General features: G+C 47.7%; 1 protein-coding gene across 2 annotated transcripts in view; it reads left to right on the forward strand.

Moving 5' to 3' along the window:
* SMARCC2 (SWI/SNF related BAF chromatin remodeling complex subunit C2) overlaps nt 1–22,104 on the forward strand; it is a 2,756,167-nt gene that overhangs the window by 1,076,238 nt on the left and 1,657,825 nt on the right. For both annotated transcript variants that reach the window (XM_069653753.1, XM_069653754.1), the window contains exon 11: nt 18,323–18,447. In XM_069653753.1, coding sequence (XP_069509854.1) covers nt 18,323–18,447 — 125 coding nt within the window. The remainder of the gene's footprint in view (nt 1–18,322; nt 18,448–22,104) is intronic.

Genomic DNA, 22,104 nt, shown 5'->3' on the forward strand with positions numbered 1-22,104 from the left:
CTCTTTCGCTTCTTTGCCTTTTGTGGTCCCTAATTGGGATTTGAACTTGGTTCTCACCTTCCTGATGGCGGCTCCGTTTGAGACTTTGCATTCAGCTCCCATCAGTCTCATCACATTGCAGACTGCGTTTTCGGTGGCATCATATCTGCGTGTAGGAACTGTGAAATGCAGGCACTCTTATAAAGCCCCCTTCCTGCGTTTTTTAAAGAGAAAGCATCCCTCAAAGTGCACCTGAGGTTTTTGCCAAAGGTGATGTCAGCATTGCACCTGAGCCACAGCACCGATCTTCCAGCTTTTTACCCTCCACCCTATCCTTCTAAGGATGAGGAGAGGCTCCACAGGTTGGATCCTAATGGGGCGCTGAGTTGTTATCTGGCTAAAACAGGCTTTCAGAAAGGATGGCCAGTCGTTCATTGCATTATTGCAGTTCAGGATAGTGTTAAGCATTTCTGAATGTTATCAGAATGAAGGTAAGACTGTTCCAGCAGGGCTTAGGGCCCCTTCTACCAGAGGGGTGGCGGCCTCCTTGGCTCTTCAGAGGGGAGTTGGCGGCTAAAGACATTTATCGTGCGGCAACATGGTGTTCTCTGTACATGTTTACAAAGCATTACAGCTTGGATTTGTCAGAGGGGGCAATGCGTGCATTGGTAGGGCGGCCCTCCAGAGTTTCTTGGTGTGACTGCCAACCCATTACAAAAACACCAAGATGTTTGAGGGAAAAGAACCCATAAGCAATCCCTCTACAAAGGTGGCCAACCTTTCAAAAGATATATACACCAATGCTTATGGATTGAATAACTCTGTTGCTTGACAGAGAACCACAACCAAAGTAGTCCAAGGTCAGTTGTTACTGATACGCTTGTCAGTGCATATATAAATCTGTTTTCCAAATTTAATCGCAATGAATTCGTGCTTAACACTAACCTGGGCAGTCGGTAGAGTCTGAGGGTGGCAACACTGCTGAATTGAAAGGTCTCCTGGGAAACCCTGCTCCCTCCTCACCAATGAGAGTTATTCGGTGAAAGAGGAAGCACAACCTCCAGGGAAAACCCTCCGGGGAAGAAAAACTCTGCGTTGGAGCTGAGGAGGAGCTGGTCAGTTGGTCGCTTTCTGGGATCAGCTTAGCTGGAGTCTGGAAACCTGAAGATGGTGCGAATCGTCCTAAGCAGGAGACAGGAGAGGTAAGTGATCCGTGAACAGACAGAAAGCAAGGTACAGTAGATTGTAGAAAGGAATACACTTACTCCTAAGACGGAAATGATTGTCTATTCAGCTTAGATCAGAGCTGTCTTCAAAAGAAGTCGTTTGCTAAACCTTATAATGGAGACAGAACACAGAAAGGATGCCGAAAGCAGAGGTTAGTAATATGCTAAAGGGGACTGGATAGGAATGGAAATGGTTGGGCGGAAAGCTTGGGGAACTCACCTCTCAACAGTAGAAAAGGATTCTGCAAGATGAAGTAGCGAGGGAAAGAGATGATCGGTCGGCAATCTAACGAGTAGACAAGGTCTGCAGTGGAGGAAAGAAGGGTTATAGGGAAAGTCAGACACTAGGGAAAGTCACAACTGGATAGCAAGTTATATTCCTAGGAACAAACTTACAGGGCGCTGTGCAGGAGAGTAGCGACGCATTTGCTTGCTTTCCTGGTTTCACTATATGTGGTCACATGACCGTGTCGGTGCGTAGTCCGGAAACGTACGTCAGCAGTACCGCTGCTCGTAGACTTGGCATCTGTGCAGTCGGCCATGTTAGGTGAGTACTAAAGAATAACATTGCACCTTCACCGTGGTTGCCATACTAACCATCAGCGGAAAGGTGTAACATCAGTCTTAGTCAGTTGTTTTGGTAATCAATACACATTTTAATGTTATTTTGCACACAAAATTTCTTTTTTCAAATTTTGATAAAAAACATATTCATTTAAAAACACATATGTCAGTGTACAGGTATACAAAAACAGTGTAAAAAAACAGATCATTCTTAAAACAATCATAGTAATAAGACCTACAATTGAATTGTCTAAGAAAGTGCTAAGTGCTGTGCAAAGACGTATCTCAATCACTCGTGCATTCCATTCATACAGTGTAAAAAAAACCTAACATCAACTTAAGCAAGGTGATGTTATATTTAACCCAACATGCTTGTTTCCTAAAATAGAATTAAAAAAAAGTCAGTGGAAATTCTTCAGGGGTTTGCCTGTTTTTTGTCAATACAAAAAATGTCACTGTTTAACCTGAAAACAGCTTACACCATACAAAGTTATGGATAAATTAGATTCATCAGCAAAAACACAGACCTCAATGTCATTAGTGCGTCAATTTCCATGTTCTTGTCACACGAACTAAAGGGCCCATCCCCTGCAACAGAGTAAAAACAAAGGCGAATGATTGGCAATCAGTCACCATATCATCCAGAGTTTTATTCTCAACAATGATTTAGACAATAATTAAATGGACAGAGCGCGGTGTCATATAAGTTGCACTGATCTCTGTATAGGCATATCACTCAAAACGTCGGAAACTCTAATGCTAGTTACCGTTATGCCCTTTGTGAATACAATATTCTACAACATTTCAACTTTGTTTCCTCAAAGTTGAAATCAATTATCCATATTCTCATACTCTTAGATTTAGATGCAACCCCGTAATTAACCTGAGTAGCCATAGTTTAAAAAAGGATTTTGAACATCATTATCGAGAATGCGCATTGAACCCTGGGCTGTGAACGTGACTGTAACTTCCGTTCCAACCTCTCGAACGGAAGATTTCATGATAGAAGAGTAATCGGAGATTAGTAGTCCCAAGGGGTGTGCATCCTCAATTAGTGAGGTTCGCTGTCGTCAGCTTGTAGCTCCACGTTAAATGATGTGGCTTTGGCCAAACCTCAACACCCTTTTGCCAGAGTGAATCAAGTACCTGAGTTGGGAGATAATTAAACTTGAAATTCTCCAGCATGGGGTCTGGCATGGATTCACATGCTCATGAATATTCCCCGTTGTCAGGCTGGGAATCCTCGGTAAAGAAAAAATCAGTATCAGTTTCGTTTCTGATCTGTCTTTTCGTAGTAGTAACCAATCACTGATCTCTGCGTCATACTGACCACAGCCAATGACTGCCCTCTACCTAAGCCCCGCCTCTGGCAGCCATCTTCAGATTTTTACCGCACGTTCAAGTGTTGGGATCCTCGTGCTATTGCTCTCGAGCGTTAGTGCTATTTTTCACGTTTTTTCTCAAAACATTTCTCTTTTTTCGGTCAAAAGAGCCTCAAGCTCCACCGTTTCTTCATCCGATCAACGGGGACCTGTGTCGGATTCGTCTACGCCCCTCAAGGGTGAAGATTGCGTCGAGCCACGCTTTTGGAGGACTCCAGAAGTTTCTCAGGCCCATCTCGGACATAGCCCAGGAGAAGGGAAGCTCGACGCCCGGAAAGCTGTTTAGGGTCTGCCCTGGATGCCAGCTTCAGAATGTCTTTAAGGAGGACGAACACTCCCTTTGCCTTTACTGCCTACATGAGGCAAGACGCACATGGAGAAGGACTGTGCATTTTGCGGCAATATGTCGGAGCGGACCATGAAGGACCGCCATCAACGTCTCGCCAACTAGCTGGAAGGAAAGAGCCCGTCAGGTGAGAAGAAGAAGAAGTCCGAGCGGTCTTCTAAGACGTTTGAGGGCGCCCCGGCGACGGGGGTCCAACAGAAGGCCAAGCACTGCGAGTTCCCTGGCACCGGGAGCGCCGAACGGTCGGGCTCTACGGGCGCCAGGCAGGGCGCATCCTCCCCGGGGCCATCAACCACGAGCCAACGCTCTAGCTCAGGTAAGAGGAAGGCTGAGCACCCGGCGAAGCTCCTGGAGAGACCCCGGTCGAGCTCGAAGGCCCCATCGGAGGGGGAGCGAGGCGGTGACCCTCCCCCCAAGGAGAAAGCGGTGAGTGCACCTAAGGTGGTGAAAGCCTTAATCCATCCGGCCAAGGCCTCTATCGAGACAGTCGCGGCGGCCCTGGCTCAGCCTGTGGAGGCTACACCAGTGGTGGCGACCTCGGGGCCCAGAGTCTCCCTGCCACCGCGGAGGGAGTCCTCTTTCATGCCCATCGACAGGACCCCCGTGAAACCTCCGACGGAGAAGAAAAAGGGGGGCAGGAGGTCGTCGTGGATTCGGCCTCAACCTCTGAGGAAGAGCTGATCGAAGTCTTAAGCCACGGCGTTGGCGTGGAAGAAGACCAGCCCGTCGGGAGGGACCCCGTCGAGACGAGAACGTCGAGGGTGCCGACGCGACTCCTGACCGCCCGTCGGACTCCCCTCAACCAGTGCCGCAAGACAACTCGGTGGCCATTTTGTTGGCTATACAGTCCTTATGCTCGGAGACAAGGACGAGACTGCCGTTATCACCAACGGAGGAACCGCTCCCGACGGGGGACCCGGAGCCAGGCCCTTCTGGGAGCCCTCCCCCTAAGAGAAGAAGGATTCATCCTCCACCTCCTTTTCAGCCATCGCGCCCTGTCCAGCCCTCCTCCCCGTCCACCACACGTGGGGATGATACGGGGACTGACACAGCCGTGACGGGTACAGACAACGAGGTTTACGACGAGGATCTCCCATCGTCACCTCCCACCGGGCTTCCCCGCCCGACGAGATTGGATCGTTTCACTCCATGATCGCCAGGGCATCCGAGCTTTTCCAGCTCTGCCCGGAAGAGAAGAAGAAGGAAGGTTTCCTTTATCAACGGCGCGAGGCCAAGAGGAAGACGGTCCTCGCTGTACCTCTACTGGATGATATTTGGGATGAGGGCCTCGCCCTCCTCAAGAACCCATCCACGACGCCGGCTAGAAGGGATCAGTATGAGAAGAAGTACCGGGTCCCGGACGTGGCCCCCTTGTGCCTTCGGGCACAGCCGACCCCGGACTCGGTTGTCTCCGCGGCAGCCAGGAAGAAAGAGGGGGGGGTGGCCTCTATGTTGACCTCCCCGCCGGACGGCGAGGGAAAGAAATTAGACACGATGGGTCGCAGAGTCATCTCGTCGGCAGCGACGACGATTAAGGCGGCCAACGCCTTGGCTATCATAGCCCGCTACGACAGGGAGTTGTGGTACAAACTGGCCCCCCTGCTGGACTTCCTACCAGACGACAAGAGGGCGGAAGCCCTAGAGATCTTGCAGGAAGGAGAGGTGGCGTCGGACCACGCCATTACGAATGCGACGGACATCGCTGACACTGGATTTCGCCAGTTCGGCAACGGCGTGTGCCTTAGGCGGCGTGGATGGCTCAAGGCTACTGACTTCCGTCAGGACGTGCAGTCCAGAGTCTTGGACATGCCGTTCGACAGAAACAACCTGTTTGGGAAAACAGTAGACGATTCCCTTCAAGCCATCAAGGCGGACACGGAGACAGCCCGGGCTCTTGGGGTTCTCCAGCAACGGCGGCCGCCCTTTCGGAGCGGCAGAGGCAAACAGGGTGCCTCCAAAGGTTCCAGCGGCGGATTTTCCACCTACCGTCAAGCGGCCCGTTTGTCGTCACAGGAAGCTTACAGGGGACGAGGCAAGTCAGGCGGACCCCGCCGTCGTCGCCAAGGAGGACAAGGCGGCAAAGCCTAGTCGAAGCAGGACTGAACCGGCCGTGGGGTCGGGCCCCCACCGAAGCACCCCGGTGGGAGGCCGGCTGGCGAGCTTTGTCAGCGTGTGGGAGTCCATCTCCACCGACCGTTGGGTGCTGGACGCCCTAGCTCAGGGGCACGCGCTTGAGTTTCTAAAGAGGTGCCCGCGCGTCCCCCCCCCCCCCGTGGCCAGGAAAAAACATCACGTCCCTCAACTTCTCTTGGAGGTAAAGGCGATGCTCAAGAAGGGCGCCATCGAGATCGTCCCAAAGAGGCTTCGGTGCTCCGGAGTTTACTCAAGATACTTCCTCGTCAAGAAGAAGACGGGAGGATGGTCACCCTCCAACACATCCTGAGTCAACTGGAGGAGGGCGATTTCCTGTCGTCGTTGGATTTGGAGGATGCCTACTTCCATATTCCCATCCTAAAGGGACACCGAAAGTTTCTCAGGTTCGTGGTCCAAGGGCGTCACTACCAGTTCAGAGCCCTTCCCTTCGGATTGAGGTCGGCACCCAGGGTGTTCACCAAGTGCCTCGCACCGGTGGCGGCGCAGCTGCGCCGAAAGGGGATCCACGTCTACCCCTACCTGGACGACTGGTTCATCCAAGCAAAGACGAAGGAGCTCGCTGTGGAGCACACGGCAAGGACCGTCCAACTACTCACGGACCTGGGATTCTCCATAAACTACGCCAAGTCCCACCTGGTGCCCGCGCAAGACGCACTGTTTCTGGGAGCGAAGCTCGAAACAGTGTCGCTTCTGGCCTCTCCGTCGGAGGAAAGGACGAGGGCCATCTTGGGCAAGGTGCAGCGGATGCTGGTTGCGGACGCCAGCATGGAAAACTGCTTTGGGAGTCTATCAAGTTGAGGAATCTGAGAGAATGCAATCCATTGTAGGAGAAATGGCTTACCACTAATATTGTTTCTATGGATTCTTCTCCCACAGATTCCCTCCCAGCCTACCCCTCTTGAAATTCCATGATCTCAATCGCTTTCCAGGTTCATGTTTCTGTGTGCAGATGACATGAGGAGCAGAGTGCTATATTGGGGCCGCAGCAATTGGTTACCAAGCTGCCCAACTTCTTCTCGCTTTGTTTCAAATATCAATATATGGAAGAAAAAGGGAAGCAAGCATTCGTTGTTTGCTGTTTGTTTGCCTTTCCCCATTACTGCAGGTTCCCTCTTGCAGGCTGAGCCGGGGGCATGTGGGAAATTGGGGAATTGAGATAAGGGTGCTTAGTGTGTCCTACCCACACCTTTGCAGCTTAGACCCAACCCAGAAGAAGCACTGTCTGGGAAGATTTTGTTGCTTCAGTAGGATAGCTCATACCAGCCCTTGGGATAAAGATAAACAGGGATAGTCTGATCCAATTGTCACTGTTAGTAGAGGATATTGCAAATGCCACAGCTTCCTTCTTGACTCTATCATCCGAGCACAAGTAGCCTTCAGAATCGTTTGGCTTTAGACATCGTCCTAGCTTCACAAGGAGGCGTCTGCGCAATCGTGATAAGTGAGTGCTGCACTTTCATACTTAGTTACGCAAGTAATATTACTGACATCATCAATCACATTTGCTACACTGTAAGCCTCCTTGACAACAGTCCAGAGGCTTCATGGACATTTTGGTCTTGGATTGGAGGTCTACTTAGGACCTCTGGGCGCATCTATCGGTGAGACTTTACTTATAGTGCTGGTCATTCTATATTCTGTCTGATGATGGCTTGTACATGCCTCTATTATCGCGCAATGCGCCACCTTCACTGAAGTCTCTCAGACTGCCCAAGTACTTTACTGTCATGCTACTGCTGGATGTAATATTTGTTCCCTTAAAGAAGTATGTAATGAAACTGGAGTGAAGGTAATAGGAGGGAATTGTGGAGGAAAGTCTGTTTGAATTGAATATTTTTATCTAATCGCCTAGCACACTGCTGTATTATAATATTGAGGAGGTACTGCAAATTGCTATGTTTAAACACGTGTTTCTTGCCAGTGCGAGGTGAAGCTTTACTGCTCATGTTCATGCAACAAACACCATTTGCTTAGTATCTAGCTATCTCTCGCTTCTGACGTGTTTTCCTTTTAACATATGTGTGTTTTAGGCTCCCGCTTTCTTGAGAAAAGCGTCTTTAGCAGAAAGAAGTCCTACTAGAAGCGTGCTCGCCTGCCTCAGAATGTGTGTGAACCTCCGAGGAGTATATTCAACTCTGCTAAATGTATCACTTCATGCTGTCCTTCCTGATAACACTTTTTTCAACATATGACAACGCCGCTGGTATCAAAGACAGGCTTTGTTGCCTGCTTGTAACATTGTTTCAGCATGATTCATGCCCTGTCTGGATCTTCCCTTCCACAGAAATGCATGTGTTCCTTTCGGTATAAGATAACGGTGCATGGAGGGAGCTGGGTTCTCACTTGCAGTGAAGTTTCATACTGTCTGTGGTTTGTTGTTGTCCTGCTGTTTGTCTTTTTACTAATAAATTGTTCACCAATCCACCAGAATAGTCTGTGGTAATTTTTCCACGACACTATCCAGTTGGCACAGGAACTCCATTGGTAAGCCCAAGTGAAAAACAAAGGATGGGGAACCTTTCTCACCACCTTGGCCTGAGGAGATTGTGAACACAGACTCTTCTCTTAAAGGCTGAGACTCTCACCTGCGGGATCTCAGGGTGAGCACGATTTGGCCAGTGGTAGAGTCCACATTGGACCATCTGATAAAGATGCAGGCGATCTGACTTATGCTGCCTTCCATCAGGGTGAAAGCTGTCCTGATTCTGATGGGCAACACATTTGCCAGGCACTACTGCAACAAAAGAAGGGGGTGTGGTTCGCTGCTCCTTCACAATGAGGCAATGCAGCTACGGTTCTGGGTGTTGGACAACTAAATCTTTCTCTTGGCAGCCCATCTGGCCGTTAGAGAGAATGTGTTGGTGAATGCTCTGAACAAGCAGAGTGCAGTCTCCCATTAGTGCGAGTTGTGCCAGGATGTTTTTGTGGAATTCTCCAATCTCTGAGTAACCCCTCAAGTCGACCTGTTCACAACTAGGCCAACATTTAAGTGTCAGAAGGCTTTGCTTTTCTAGTGGAGAGGAATTTCAACCTCTTCTATGCATACCCATCGATTTCCGTCATCCCGCAGGTTCTCATGCAGCTACAGAGGTTCCAGACCACAATGATTCTAATCGCTCCTAAGCATGGAAAATGTAAATTATGTGACCGTCTGAAAATGACAATTTCAACATCTCCCAAGGAGTGAGCACCTTCTGCCCCAGTAAGGAGGGGAGATTCAGCCTTCTAAATCTCTCTATTGCACAGGAATTGGGCCCTGTCCAAAGAGGTCAAGGACATTCTCATCTCTGCTCACAGGCCAGCAACCAAGGCCATCCACCACTGCTGCTGGAAACATTCTTGCACCTAGTGCAGAGAGAGAGAAATGAACACCATTGTTTGTCCTACAGTTTCAGTCATCCCGTTTTTTTCTGTCCTTTGCTAGAAATGGATTGCAGATCGACATAGTAAAACAATATCTGGCAGCCATCTCGGTGCTCAAGAGAACCCCCTGCGCAGGGCTCCTACTTTGGAATTCCTATGGTGGTGCAGTTCTTGCAGGGTTTAGCAAACCTATTTCCCTTGAGGCAGTTCATTGTCCCACCATGGGACCTGAATCTGTTTTTGACATTCTTGGTGGCTTCCCCCTTCGAGCCAATGCATTCTTGCTTGTTCAGATTTGTTGATCTTCAAAACAGTTTTTAAAACAAATGAATTAAAGGTTTTTATTTTATCATAGAAAACATCATGTACATTCAAACAGTAAACGATAATAACCGCAGCGACATATGATATAAGCAGACTAAGACGTTCTCACCATGGTCCAAGAATGGGTACGGCGGTAACTAAAGAAATTATTTTGAGATGGATCATCCTATGCATTTGCAAATGCTACAGACTTGCTCAAACAGTGATCCCTGTGGGGTTCCATGCGTATTCCACAAGATGGTTGGCAGCCACTTCAGCTCTTCATAGAGGTTTTCCTGTCCTGGATATGTGCCAGAAAGTTATGTGAGCCTCTGCTCATACTTTTGCCAAACAGTACTGTCCCAAGTTGCCCAATCCGGAAGGGCTGTCCTCCAGAGTTACCTCAGCTTCTTTGCATGGGAGAAAAAGGAGTCGAACCAAGGTCATGGCTCACTGTGTCTTCCTTTTGTACTACAGGCATCCTCACTTCCAGGGTTGTGAGATAAAACAAGCAGACAGTCAACGCTGACTGGAACAACGCACCCTGCTGGGGTGCAAAGGTTTCCGATGCTAGCTGCACTGGCAAGTATTATTTATATATTTATTGTTTATTTGTACAGCGCTTATACACAAGTTAAGTGCTTCAAAGTGCTTCAAGGCGGGCAGGAAGCAAGGGAATACAGTAGTCATTCTTAGGCCTTGACATTTCTGACTGATCTAACAAAAAAGTAACTAGCGTACTAGGCCTAACAGCATTTCTCCTAGTACAAGTGTATGAAGTGTGTCAGGCACAACCAAACTAGGGAGGGGAGACAAGGGGGGACAAGACATAACTTACTAGTCCTTGTAGATTTGGGTCGTGCAAGTGTACAGACGGACGTGTGAGGGAGGGTGGAGGGGGGTAGGGGGGTAAGTGCGCCCAGTCCAGCAGGCCCTGGGTTAAGTGCAGGGAGGTTACACCTCTCAAGGAGCTTATGCTGAAAGTGCAGTAGTCAGAACATAGTGCAGAGGCCCGGTGGCAAGTGCAAAGTCAGGCGGGGAGACTGGGACCTGTGAGGCTCTGAAGGTGAACCAGGCGTCCAGTCAGTAAAAATTGAACAGAGTTAGGAAAGGGAGGAGGAATGAGGCAGGAGAGAAAAAGAGAGGTTGTTAGCAGGGTAGAGGGAGGAGGAGGAGGAGAAGAGGAAAGTCTTAAGGAGTTTCTGGAATTTAAGGACATCCGGCTCAAGGCAGAGAGAGGCAGGGAGGCTGTTCCAGAAGGAGGCATCTGCAGAGGATAAAGATCTACCCCCAAATCTCTGCTTAGAAAAACAGCTCACCCGCAAAGAGTTGGAAGAAGATGCGCGGAGGGCTCTAGAAGGAGAGTATTTAGGAAGAGAGCGTTGCAGATATTGCGGGCCCCAGAAATTCCCCATTGTGGACTTTGCAAAGGGTCTTGGACTTGATCTTAGCAGCCATGGAGAGCCAGTGAATGGATTTCAGTGGCAGAGAGATGCGGTCCCTGGCCTTGAGGCCAATGATAAGATGTGCGGTTCTGTTCTGGATGAGTATAGTGGACGGAGAGAAGAGGTAGGTAGATTGAGAATGAGGCTGTTGCAGTAGTCTAGCTTGGAGAGCTCTGGAGATGGTGAGCCTTTGGGGGAAAGTGAGAAAAGGTAGAATACCTCTGAGGAGGTGCAGCTGTTAGTGGAACTTTTTGGAGATGTCCCAGATATGAGAAGAGAAGGAGTAAGTGGAGTCGAAGATGATCCCCAGATTTTTTGCCTCACTAGTAGGTGGAGGCGCAGGGCCACGGGAGGCCGGCCAGTGATAAATTGGGAAAGCGGGAGCAGGGGTCCCAATGAGGATGATCTCCGTCTTACTGGTCTTGAGACAGAGATCATTAGCAGCACACCAAGAATGAATTGCGGAAAGACAGTCAGGGATGAGCGAGGAGGAGGCAGAGGTTGAGGGTAGCCTGATGGAAAGCTGTGTGTCATCCAAATAACACTGAAAGTTGAACTAGAGGAACTGGAACATGTAATCCGTACCCTACCCACTAGCAAGGCCCCTGGGGCGGACAGTCTCCCTAGCGAGTTTTATAAAAGATGCATGTCGGACCTGCTCCCACTATTATTTCAAAAGGAATCCTGGTAGTTAGTGGTCCACAAAACCCGTGGAACTCAACTCAACTACTCTGTCTATACCCGGGAAGGCAAAACTTGTGTATATATATATATAGGAGACAGAGCTCGAGAACAGGTTGCACACTGAAAACCAGAAGTAAAAAAACGAATAAATCTTTAATCTAGTACACATAGAAAATGTTAAATCACTCTACAAATAACAAGGACTAGTTCCCACTTAAAAAAGTTAAGAACAATCACTAAAAAAAACAAGGATTTCGTCAACAACCATCAAATGGTTAGGTGGTAAATAGTTCTAAAGTACATTTAACAAGCAAATAACCATGTACTTCAGTTTCTGCTTAATCTGAGATAACAACAGTTATTTTAATCCTGTACATATCCAGGACATTGTCTCGACATGTTTCAGTTCTAAGAAGGGTTACTCAGAGAACATTCATCAGGAGAGTTATTCGCAGTTACGAAAATCCACTTTTAAAATCATCAGCTGTTATCTGAATCTAACAGTGTAGTGTACACATGTAACCTGTAAAGATAGAAAGGAAAAAATAAAAGGCAGATCAGAGGCTGGATAATAGCTACAATGTATCTGTCTAGTGCCCCGTTGAAGGGGGCAAAAGTGAGAACCAAAGGAGGGGTTATAATTACCTTTAGTGGTGCTCGTGGGGGCTCACACCATAAATCAATAAGGTTGCAGTCAGCTAAACATATGCTGAGGCACTGTAATAAATACGTGAAAAACCTAGGTAAGTGTTTTTCAAGGGAGCTTAAGAAAACCACAGTGTTCGAGAGATTCCCATGGGTCACGAGAAATGGAAAACAAATATTGGAGATACCTAACTCACCAGTATCATGATTCATTGCGTCTAGTCGTGGCAAAGAAATTAGGAGAGGCACTTCGGGTCACTCCTCAATAAGCGTAACTCGTTGTGACAGTTTTTTAATATACACATGGGTCACTGTCTACGGGCTAAGCCCTCTAAAAAGTCAGAGTTATAATTATAATTCAACCACTCGGCACCCAAGACTACAAAATCCTGATATCCTCGAAATATAAAGCGTGGGGTGATGGTATCCTTAAACCCTGTGGTGAAATAGCTTAATAAATAACACAAAAACCTGTGATTCGAAGCTTATAGTTACTAAGTCCCCGGTACGTCCATTCACCCAAGGGGATCACCCGTGTGAGGCGTAATCTAGGTGCAAAGCAGTTACCTACTGATCTAGACACTGCTAAGAATATATGATCATTTTTCTAGAGACCGCTGACTGGAAGCCAGTCCTTACATTTCTTATGATTTAGAAGTGGGACACAAGCTGGCCCGCTTATTGAGGAGTGACCTGAAGTGCCTCCCCTAATTTCTTTGCCACGACTACACGCAATGAATCACGATACTGGTGAGTTAGGTATCTCCAATATTTGTTTTCCATTTCTCGTGACCCATGGGAATCTCTCGAACACTGTGGTTTTCTTAAGCTCCCTTGAAAAACACTTACCCAGGTTTTTCACGTATTTATTACAGTGCCTCAGCAAATGTTTAGCTGACTGCAACCTTATTGATTTACGGTGTGGGCCCCCACGAGCACCACGGAAGGTAATTATAACCTCTCCTTTGGTGCTCACCTTTGCCCCCTGCAACGGGGCACTAGACAGATACATTGTAGCTATTATCCCGCCTCTGATCTGCCTTTTCTTTTTTCCTTTCCATCTTTACAGTTTACATGTGTACACTACACTGTTAGATTCAGATAACAGCTGATGATTTTGAAAGTGGATTTTCGTAACTGCGAATAACTCTCCTGATGAATGTTCTCTGAGTAACCCTTCTTAGAACTGAAACATGTTGAGACAATGTCCTGGATATGTACAGGATTAGAATAACTGTTGTTATCTCAGATTAAGCAGAAACTGAAGTACATTGTTATTTGTTTGTTGAATCTACTTTAGAACTATTTACCACCTAACCATTTGATGGTTGTTGACGAAATCCTTGTTTTTTTAGTGATTGTTCTTAACTTTTGTATGTGGGAACTAGTCCTTGTTATTTGTAGAGTGATTTAACATTTTCTATGTGTACTAGATTAAAGATGTATTCGTTTTTTTACTTCTGGTTTTCAGTGAACAACCTGTTCTCGAGCTCTGTCTCCTATATATATATATACAGGACCTGCTCCCACACCTGTTAGCTATGCTAAATGAGGCATTCGAAAAGGGCAGACTACCAGAGACCTTAATAGAGGCGATCATCGTCCCACTCTCACACCGGGCAAAACAAACACAGACTGCGGATCCTATAGATCGCTATCAATGTTGAATCAGAATAGCAAGATCCTCACTGCTGTGATGGCAAATAGGCTGAGAACACTGATCGGTTCCCTGATACACCACGATCAAACGGGATATGTCCCCCAGCGGTGCATCTCCAACAATCTTAGAAGATTGCACCACATCATAGATCAGACCACGGAGAGCACATGAGAATTGGCAATAGTCTCACTAGACACAGTCAAGGATTTTGACTCAGTTAAGTGGCCATGGCTGCTGGCAGTCTTAGAGAAATTTGGAATAGGATCTGGGTACTTACAATGGGTGAAATTAGTGTACAATGAACCAATGGCCAGAGTCTGGATGGGACCTGTGGTTTCCGAGCGATGGACTCTGAGCAGAGGCACTAGACAGGGATGCCCCTGGTCCCCGATGCTATTTATCCTGGCAATAGAACCAATAGCAGCATACCTCAGGTACTATTACAGGGAGGTGGGCATTCAGACGCATGGAGAGCAGCACTTGAAATCACTGTATGCAGATGACATGCTGCTGTATTTGCAATACCTGGAAGAAAATCTGCAATACATATTAGAGGTACTAGAACGGTTTGCCCAGTTGTCAGGTATAACAATAAACCTACGGAAATCTAGCATATTTCCCCAGGGCAGATATATAGGCGTGCCAAAACGCGTGTTACCTGTGTTACAGATAGATTGGGCGGTGGACACCTTTCGATATCTGGGCATTGATATATACCATAAACCTGAAGATGAATATGAAAACAACCCAGTGAAAGCAGTGAAAGGAATCCAACGGAGTATGACATTTTGGATGAGGTTCCCCTGAACATGATGGGGAGGACAGCTTTGCTCAAGATGATCGTACTACCCAGGTTGCTACACAACTTTGCAAATGTCCCATACTTAATACCCAAACGATTTTTCTCCAACTTGCACAGTATTTGCAGGGGGTTCATTTGGCACAATACCAGAAACCTGATAGCCCTCTGGAAATTGTAGAACCCACATGAACAGGCAGGGATAAAGCTGCCCAAATTCGAGGTGTATTATCTAGCGGGCCAGCTTCAGTACGTAGCTAGATGGTTATCTGATGACACTAATCCTGAGTTAAGGCTTTTGAGGACGGAAAGTGCACCTTACTTCCTAAATGAGCTGATGTGGGTGACAGACCCCCCGAAAGAAAACAGAACCGCATTGCTGACCCTGGGCAGAAAGATCTGGCACAGAGCTTGCGCCGTAATGGGGAACCCGCAGCCGTGTTCCCCACATATCCCTCTTGTAACACTAAGGGGCATAGATTAACAATTGAGGCATGCCATTTGGGAACATTGGCAACCAGTGGGTGTGACAACAGTGGTAGATGTGTGGCAGGAAGGGGAAAAGATGGAGTTCGGCATATTGATAGAAGACACGGGCTTACACAGGGGACAGTACATCACATACGCTAGGCTGATGAAGCTATTATTGAAGATGTGGTCAGAAACAGAACTGGCCCAACAGCCAGACACAGCTATAGAAGCTTTCCAAGCGGTGTCATAGAGAGGTCACGAAGTCTCCAGAATTTATGAGATACTGATGTCCAAGGTGGGTAAAGAGGTGGTTCAGGTCAGGCAGGGATGAGAAGAGGAAAGTGGGGAGACCATTGACGATAGACTATGAGAAAAGATGCAAGGATACCATAAGAAAGTCTCGAGGAATGCCTGGTTGCAGCAGATTCAGTTGTACATCACCCACAGAGCATTTATGACCCCAAAGAAAATCGGCAAGTTCGCAGATTTATTTATTTATTTGCATTTTTAAAGCGCTCACACAGCCCGCGGGCATCGAGGCGCTGTTACAGGAATTTTTTCAGTTGCGTAATTGTTTTTTTTTGTTTGTCTTAGTTGCATATTTATAACGTGCATAAATACTCAGAGGTTTCTAAGCACGGACCCGGGGATCAAACATGTGTTGCTTGCTGTCGTCTTGCTTCCAAGGCGAACACGTTGCCGCTGAGTTATCCTCCCGGGAAGGCAGCTAAGCAACACTGCCCGAAATGCGGGGCAGAAAATGTGGGGATGGTACACATGTTTTGGGCCCGCCCTGAAATCACAAGATATTGGGAGGAGATAGCAGGCCGACTGGCGGACAAAGGGATTTGACTGGTGGTGGACTCTTTGTGGGCGTGTATGGTGGGGGGGCTTCCCTAGACCGCATAAACTTAAGCATGTGAGCAAGCTTAAAGACCTAGCTTACATTTTGGCTAAGCGCAGGATCGCCAGGGGGTGGAAGACACGGGAGAGACCCAACATAGAAACCTGGTGGAGGGACCTCCTAAACTGGGCTGATGTAGAAACGGTGGTTTGGAGGGAGGTGGCTTGCAGAGCGGGTGAAGAAGAAGCAGGGACATTAACAGAGTGGCAGCAAATGGTGGCATCTTTGACGAGCACGGACCCTGAAACACTGGACACACAGACAATTGAACGGACGATGATACAGGAGAGACACTTGTGGACTAACATACCGCGGTTGTTGAACGTGGAATTGGGCGTGGGGGGGGGGGTGGGTTGAAGTTTATTATGCACCATGTTGAGGTGCACTGTTTATTGTTTGTGGAAAACCAATAGAAATGTAATTTTAAAAAAAAGGTAGAGATCCTGTGGGCCAGAGGGGCCATGTAGACACTGAAGAACCACAGGGTTAGGTTAGATCCCTGGGGGACACCACAAGTCGAGAGAGTGATAGTGGAGAGAAAGGGCCCAAGTTCCACTTGGGAAGGATGGTCCGAGAGAAAGGAGGCAAGCCACGTCAGGGCCCGATATGTGATGCCCAGGGTATCACGTAGACAGGAGATCAGGATGCTGTGGTTTACTGTGTCGAATGCAGAAGAGAGATTGAGAAGAATGAGGACAGAAGGAGAGTTAGTCAAGATTTGGGAGCAGGTCTTGATGGGTGTTTAGAAGAGCAGTTTCTGTGGCTCTGGATGCTCTAAATCCAGACTGATGGTCATGGAGACAACCGACAGATTCAATGTGACGGGCAAGCTGTGAGATAGCGAATTTTTCCAGGAGTTTGGGAGTTTCCCCAAGAAAGGAGTGATACAGATCTGGTGATAGTTTTCCCGGGATAGAAGGGTCAGCAGAGGGTTTTTTGAGCTGAAGGTGCACAAGAGAGTGCTTGAGAGAAGTGGGGAACATTCCAGTGGCGAAGGAGAGGTTGCAGAGGTCGGGCAAGGCTAGAGCAAGGGAATCGATATTGTCCTTGATGGTTTTAGAAGGGCAAGGTTCAACCTGTTTCGAGGAGGCTTTCTTGGACCGGACTTGTCTAGCGACCTCCTGAGGTGTGACAGGGGAGAGGGAGGAGAGAAGAGGGCATAGCTGAGGGGGCCCCAAGAGACGTGGGTGCAGGCAAAGGTGTGGGGGAAAGAGAACGGGATGTCCTGTGTTTTGGCAGAGAAATGTGCAGGCAGGGCAGATCAAAGGGCAAAGATTCTTAAAATTAAAATTGTATTTTCATATTTTAAAACATTAAGGCATGGAATCTGCTTTATGTTGACCCATCCGTGAAATGGTTTTATTAGCAAGCTCTTCTAGAGAAACGATTTGGTACCAGTAGGCATTTGATCTAACCGTTCCTTGTTGAAACTAAGAATAAATATCTGTTGCCACCGTAATTCCTTGTCAAGTGTGTTATTGCTCTTCCCACCTCAGCAGTTGGAGCTAACTGTTTGGAGATGAGGAGAGGAAAGCAAGGAGGGGCTCTAGGATAAGGAGCCGTGGGTAAGGGCTTGGGACCGGACGCTCGATCCAGTGGTTGCATGGGTCACTGCAATGGAACAGAGAATTAACAAGAGGAGTCTTGGACAGTTCTCCTACAACCTTTTCCTTGAATGTACAGGCTGCAGGTAAAATCATGGCAGGATTGAGCAATGGCTGCTTATTCAGTGGCATGGTTCCGGGACTGGGAGTAGACCACCAGCAAAGAGGCAACAAGGTGGTACCCTTTGCCATCTTCCTTTGATTGGTCTGCATGGTCATGTCTGCTGCGATCAAAGTGATTATGTGTGCAATGAGAGCAGGTCACAAGGTCTGCAGTGAACCAATGAGGTGGTCACTGGTTACTGGAATGGTGCACATTGTTGTTCTTTTGTCATGAGTTCCTGGAGCAATTAGTGCCCAGATCAAGTAGGCCAAACGCCCCTCCCACACCAGTAGTGGGAGTTCTTCATCATCAATGTCTGAAACATACTCCGAGTCAACTAACCCACCCTCTCCAATGGTTAATGAGAATTCAGATCTGTTTTCTAGAACTGCAATTAAAAGCGAGGGAGTTATGGTGTTTGAGGGCATTGTTGTATCGGGATAAAGTTTTAATGAGAAATGTTCTCTTCTCTTTGCAGCCTCTGTCCGTGGATTTTTGTTAAAAAATGCTTGAAGATAAAGGTTACATTATTTACATGTTTTTGTTATTTCAATTGCTGTTTTAATAATGCAATGAGGGGTTGAGGAATCCCACTAAACCTGCCCCTGTATACTATTGATGATGAGTATTATGGAGATAGCCACACTGTAGTACTGTTGTAGAGTTACAAACATTTCCATGTTCTTCTAGCCCGACTGCCCCATACAATAAATCAAAACGTGGCCATCGCGAGGAGGAGCAGGAGGACCTCACCAAAGACATGGAGGAGCCGTCACCAGTTCCAAACGTAGAGGAGATCCAGCTTCCCAAAGCAGGTATATATTGGATTACTCTCCTAAATCTTTGACCTAAAGAAGTAGCCTATTCTGGGAAAGTAGATGTTTCTTTTCGCAGTTTGATAGTCTGTAGCCATGGTACATGCCCTTCCACACAAAGTACGATCAAATTCCCCATTTGCCTAAGAAAGCTTGGGTTACTACATAATTCCTTACAACTGCTGTGAAGCCAGCACTTTTGCACCATACCTTAGAACACCTATAAAGCCAGAAATGCTACACCATTCATGCAGCGCCTTTCTAGCAAGTAATTCTATACAATTCCAACAGTTAAACTGTCGCCAGTGCTTGTACACTATTTCCTTCAACTGACATACAACAACCATTCCTACACTATTGTCTATAGCACGCCCCCAGCCAATACCCTCTCAGCCAGAACCTCTAAGCCATACCTTTAATCCCCTCACAGTCAGCAATCCTGCACCATTCTCTTTGGTTTTGGAAAGCCAGTTATCCTACACCATTGTCTTTAACTCACGCCAGGCAGTGCTTTCACAACTTGGGTTTATCTCCCTACAGCCAGCACTAGTAAACCTAATTGAAATCCGTTGTTCTTCAGCCAGCACTGTTGAACCATTTCCTTGAGTGCCCAACTTGACAGCACACCAACTAACATATACTGTTCCATGGCCACTGTGGACCATTACCACCAGATCTCCCCACCCTGCATTTCTGCACAATTTCCTTCCCCTCCTCATACTCAGTCGTTCTACACCATTGCCCACAGCTTCTCGACTACCAATCTTCCTTTACAATTTCCTACAGCAACTGTACTATTATCATGATCTACAGCAACTCTACTGCCATTGCCCATACAGCATTTCCTACAGCCAGCTCAAAGTGGGTACCTGAAGGGAATGGTGTAGGAGCATCAAAACTACCAGGCTTGCAGTTTTTCGGCACCCCTACACTCTGCCTGCTTCCCTTCAGATTTTCAGAGCCTTCTTGGAAGTATTGAAATTTATGGAGGCTGGGCACAAAGAAAGAAAGAAAGCGGGCAGAGAATAGCATGAGGCTGTCAAGGCTTATGGTGACTAGTAGGAGAGACGGACAATTAGGCAATTGGAGCCTTACTCACGCTGTGTCACTCATCTTGTGAATCACTCGCCCACACTTGCACCTATACCTGTTCTTGAATGGCTAAACAAAGCTTCTGAGGCAGGCTGCATATGTCGGTGGCAGCCTGCTCATAATGGTGATTTGTAGGCCAAGAAGGGAGTCTAAAGCAGGCGGGTCATATATATCCGAGTCAGATACTAGTATCAGCAGAGCAGAGAAGGGTACAGATGGGGAACACCAAGAACGGCAGCCCATATGTGTCAGGAGAAGCAGCTAGTGGGAAAAGCCAGGTGGAGGCAAGAACACTTAAAAAGTATCAGCCGCTGGATCATATGGGGCCGGGCAGAGGCAAGGACAACTGACAGCAATGGCTGCATATGTCAGGAGTGGCTGCTGGAGTAGAAGTAGAAGACTGAAAGCAGTTGACCAAAAAGCGGTGTGCGCAAATGCTAGGAGCAACTGCTAACATTTGGGATACGGCCGGGCAGGTGGAGGCAAAAGAAGATGCAGGATCAAGAAACCGTGTGGGAAACCCAAGCTGCAGGAACAAATGTCTTGTATGGTATGTGCGTATTCTCCCGTGGCTGCCTCTGCCCCCCACCAGGTACTTACCTAAACACTGACTCTTTTGAGACTTTGAATAGTTTACTGACCTGCTTTGGACGGTCTGCACAAGTGTGTTGCCGATATTATAGTTATACGGCAGTTTGTAATGTATTGTGTTTTAGTGTGTTTCTCTGGCCACTTTACTATTAGATTTGTGCATTGCATTGTTGAATTACTTTTAACTGTGTTGGAGGATAAAGTGATGTGTAGTGTGGTTTGTCGAAGAAGGAGGCGGGCACTTTGAGGACATTGTGAATTTGGTTTATTCAAATAATAATAATGCCCAACTTTCTCTATTTCTCTATTGCTAAAGGGGTTTCCCTGCCCATACAAATAACTAAAGGTGCTTGTCAGTTGTTGGGCATTCAAAACTTAAAAGTGTCCTCCATCCAAAAGCTACTCCTACCTGACCCTAACACTATGTTCACTAACTTAATTTGGATTGAAAGAACCTCTCTACTGTTCTAGTATGTCAGTGTCTCTAGTCACTCGATATTTTTTTTCTTAGATTTGGTTGTACATATTCTTCAATGGACTGGACCTCGACTCGCCCAATGATCCTTCTTGCTCGGTGCTCGATCGTCTGCCCCGGACGTGATGTTGTGCGTCTGATATATACCATGTCACTGCGCCCCATACTTCAGTTCCTTTTTTCCACGCGCTCGACTCGCTGCCCGGATTTCAGGCTTGAAAAGGTCCACCGACTGCCATTCCAAAATGTTGATGAACGACCCGCACACTGGTCTGTGGTGTCTGGCTACAGAGCACGACACAGAGAGATCATCGTCCTGCTCCAAGATGCACTCGAAGTCTATATGCAAGAGGGCCGCCAAACTCGCCTTGGGCCGACCTTCTCCGAAATCCCCAGGGCGGTCAATCGTCTGGTCCTCAGAGGCTGAGACTGAAGGGCCCACCCCAGAAAAAAAAAATGAAAAGCATCAGCAGGAGGCCAAAATGCAGTCACATTCGAAGAACCACTCTTCGTCTTCATCACATAAGAAAAAAAGGCACCACCGTCATCAAACGAATCCAGCTCGATGTCGGAAAAAGATAAGCCCTCTGCTGGGCCGACCACTCAAGAGGAGTGGGAAGGTTTCAAGACCCAAATGCTGCCTATGTTTAAGACAGGCTACTGCAGATGTGGTGCGCGGGCCGAACAGCAAGTCTCACCAGCAAAAGCGGCACTTGGCCCTCGGCCCGCCACACATGCCACATTGTCAATGCCATTGGTGTTGGAGAAGCCTTGGGCTCGACGCCAAAACAGGCTCAGAAGCTGTCGATGCCCACGACAGCTTGCAGAGGTGCCCAAGCCCTGATCGGCACTGACAGCCATTCTGTCGTCGTCGAAAGGAAATTCTTCTACGCCGACTATCGACGACAGATCTTTAGCCCCTCTCTCCTGGTCCGGATTCTTCAAATCCATGATGTAGATTTTTGGTGTCGACTAGGGTGATTACCAAGGGGACATTGATCCCATGTATACAGGTTCGAGAGGCGTCGATTTGCTTGACGAGCAGGCAAATCTGTTAGCACTGGCCCAAGGGCTCCATGATGCCAGATGTAGAACTCCAGTAAGGTCCGCCCTACACTCGGACCTAAGCTAAGTTCAGGGCCATGGTGGAAGGGGTGTAAGACACTCTAGGTCTGAAGTCCACGTCAGTACCTACTCAGGGCTACGAACTGACAGACATATTGGATGAGGGTCCTGTGACAGAACGTAACATGCCACTTAATCTGGTAATTGCAGATCCCCTAGACTTCTCACCCTTTTCTGGAAGGGCCTGTTGTGCAGGCAGCCTACATTCTCTACCCAGCCTGCGGCCTCCACTTCTAATCTGCCCCTAGATAGAGAAGGTAAGAGGTTGGACGCAATGGCCAAGAAGGTCTTTACTTCTGCCAGCGTGGCATTGAAAGACACCAATGTAGACTGTGGGATCGCAAAATACTGTTCTGGCTTATGGAAAGCTGTGG

The sequence above is a fragment of the Ambystoma mexicanum genome, chromosome 3q, assembly GCF_040938575.1.
Source record: "Ambystoma mexicanum isolate Mex_15411 chromosome 3q, UKY_AmexF1_1, whole genome shotgun sequence".
NCBI classification, from domain to species: domain Eukaryota; kingdom Metazoa; phylum Chordata; class Amphibia; order Caudata; family Ambystomatidae; genus Ambystoma; species Ambystoma mexicanum.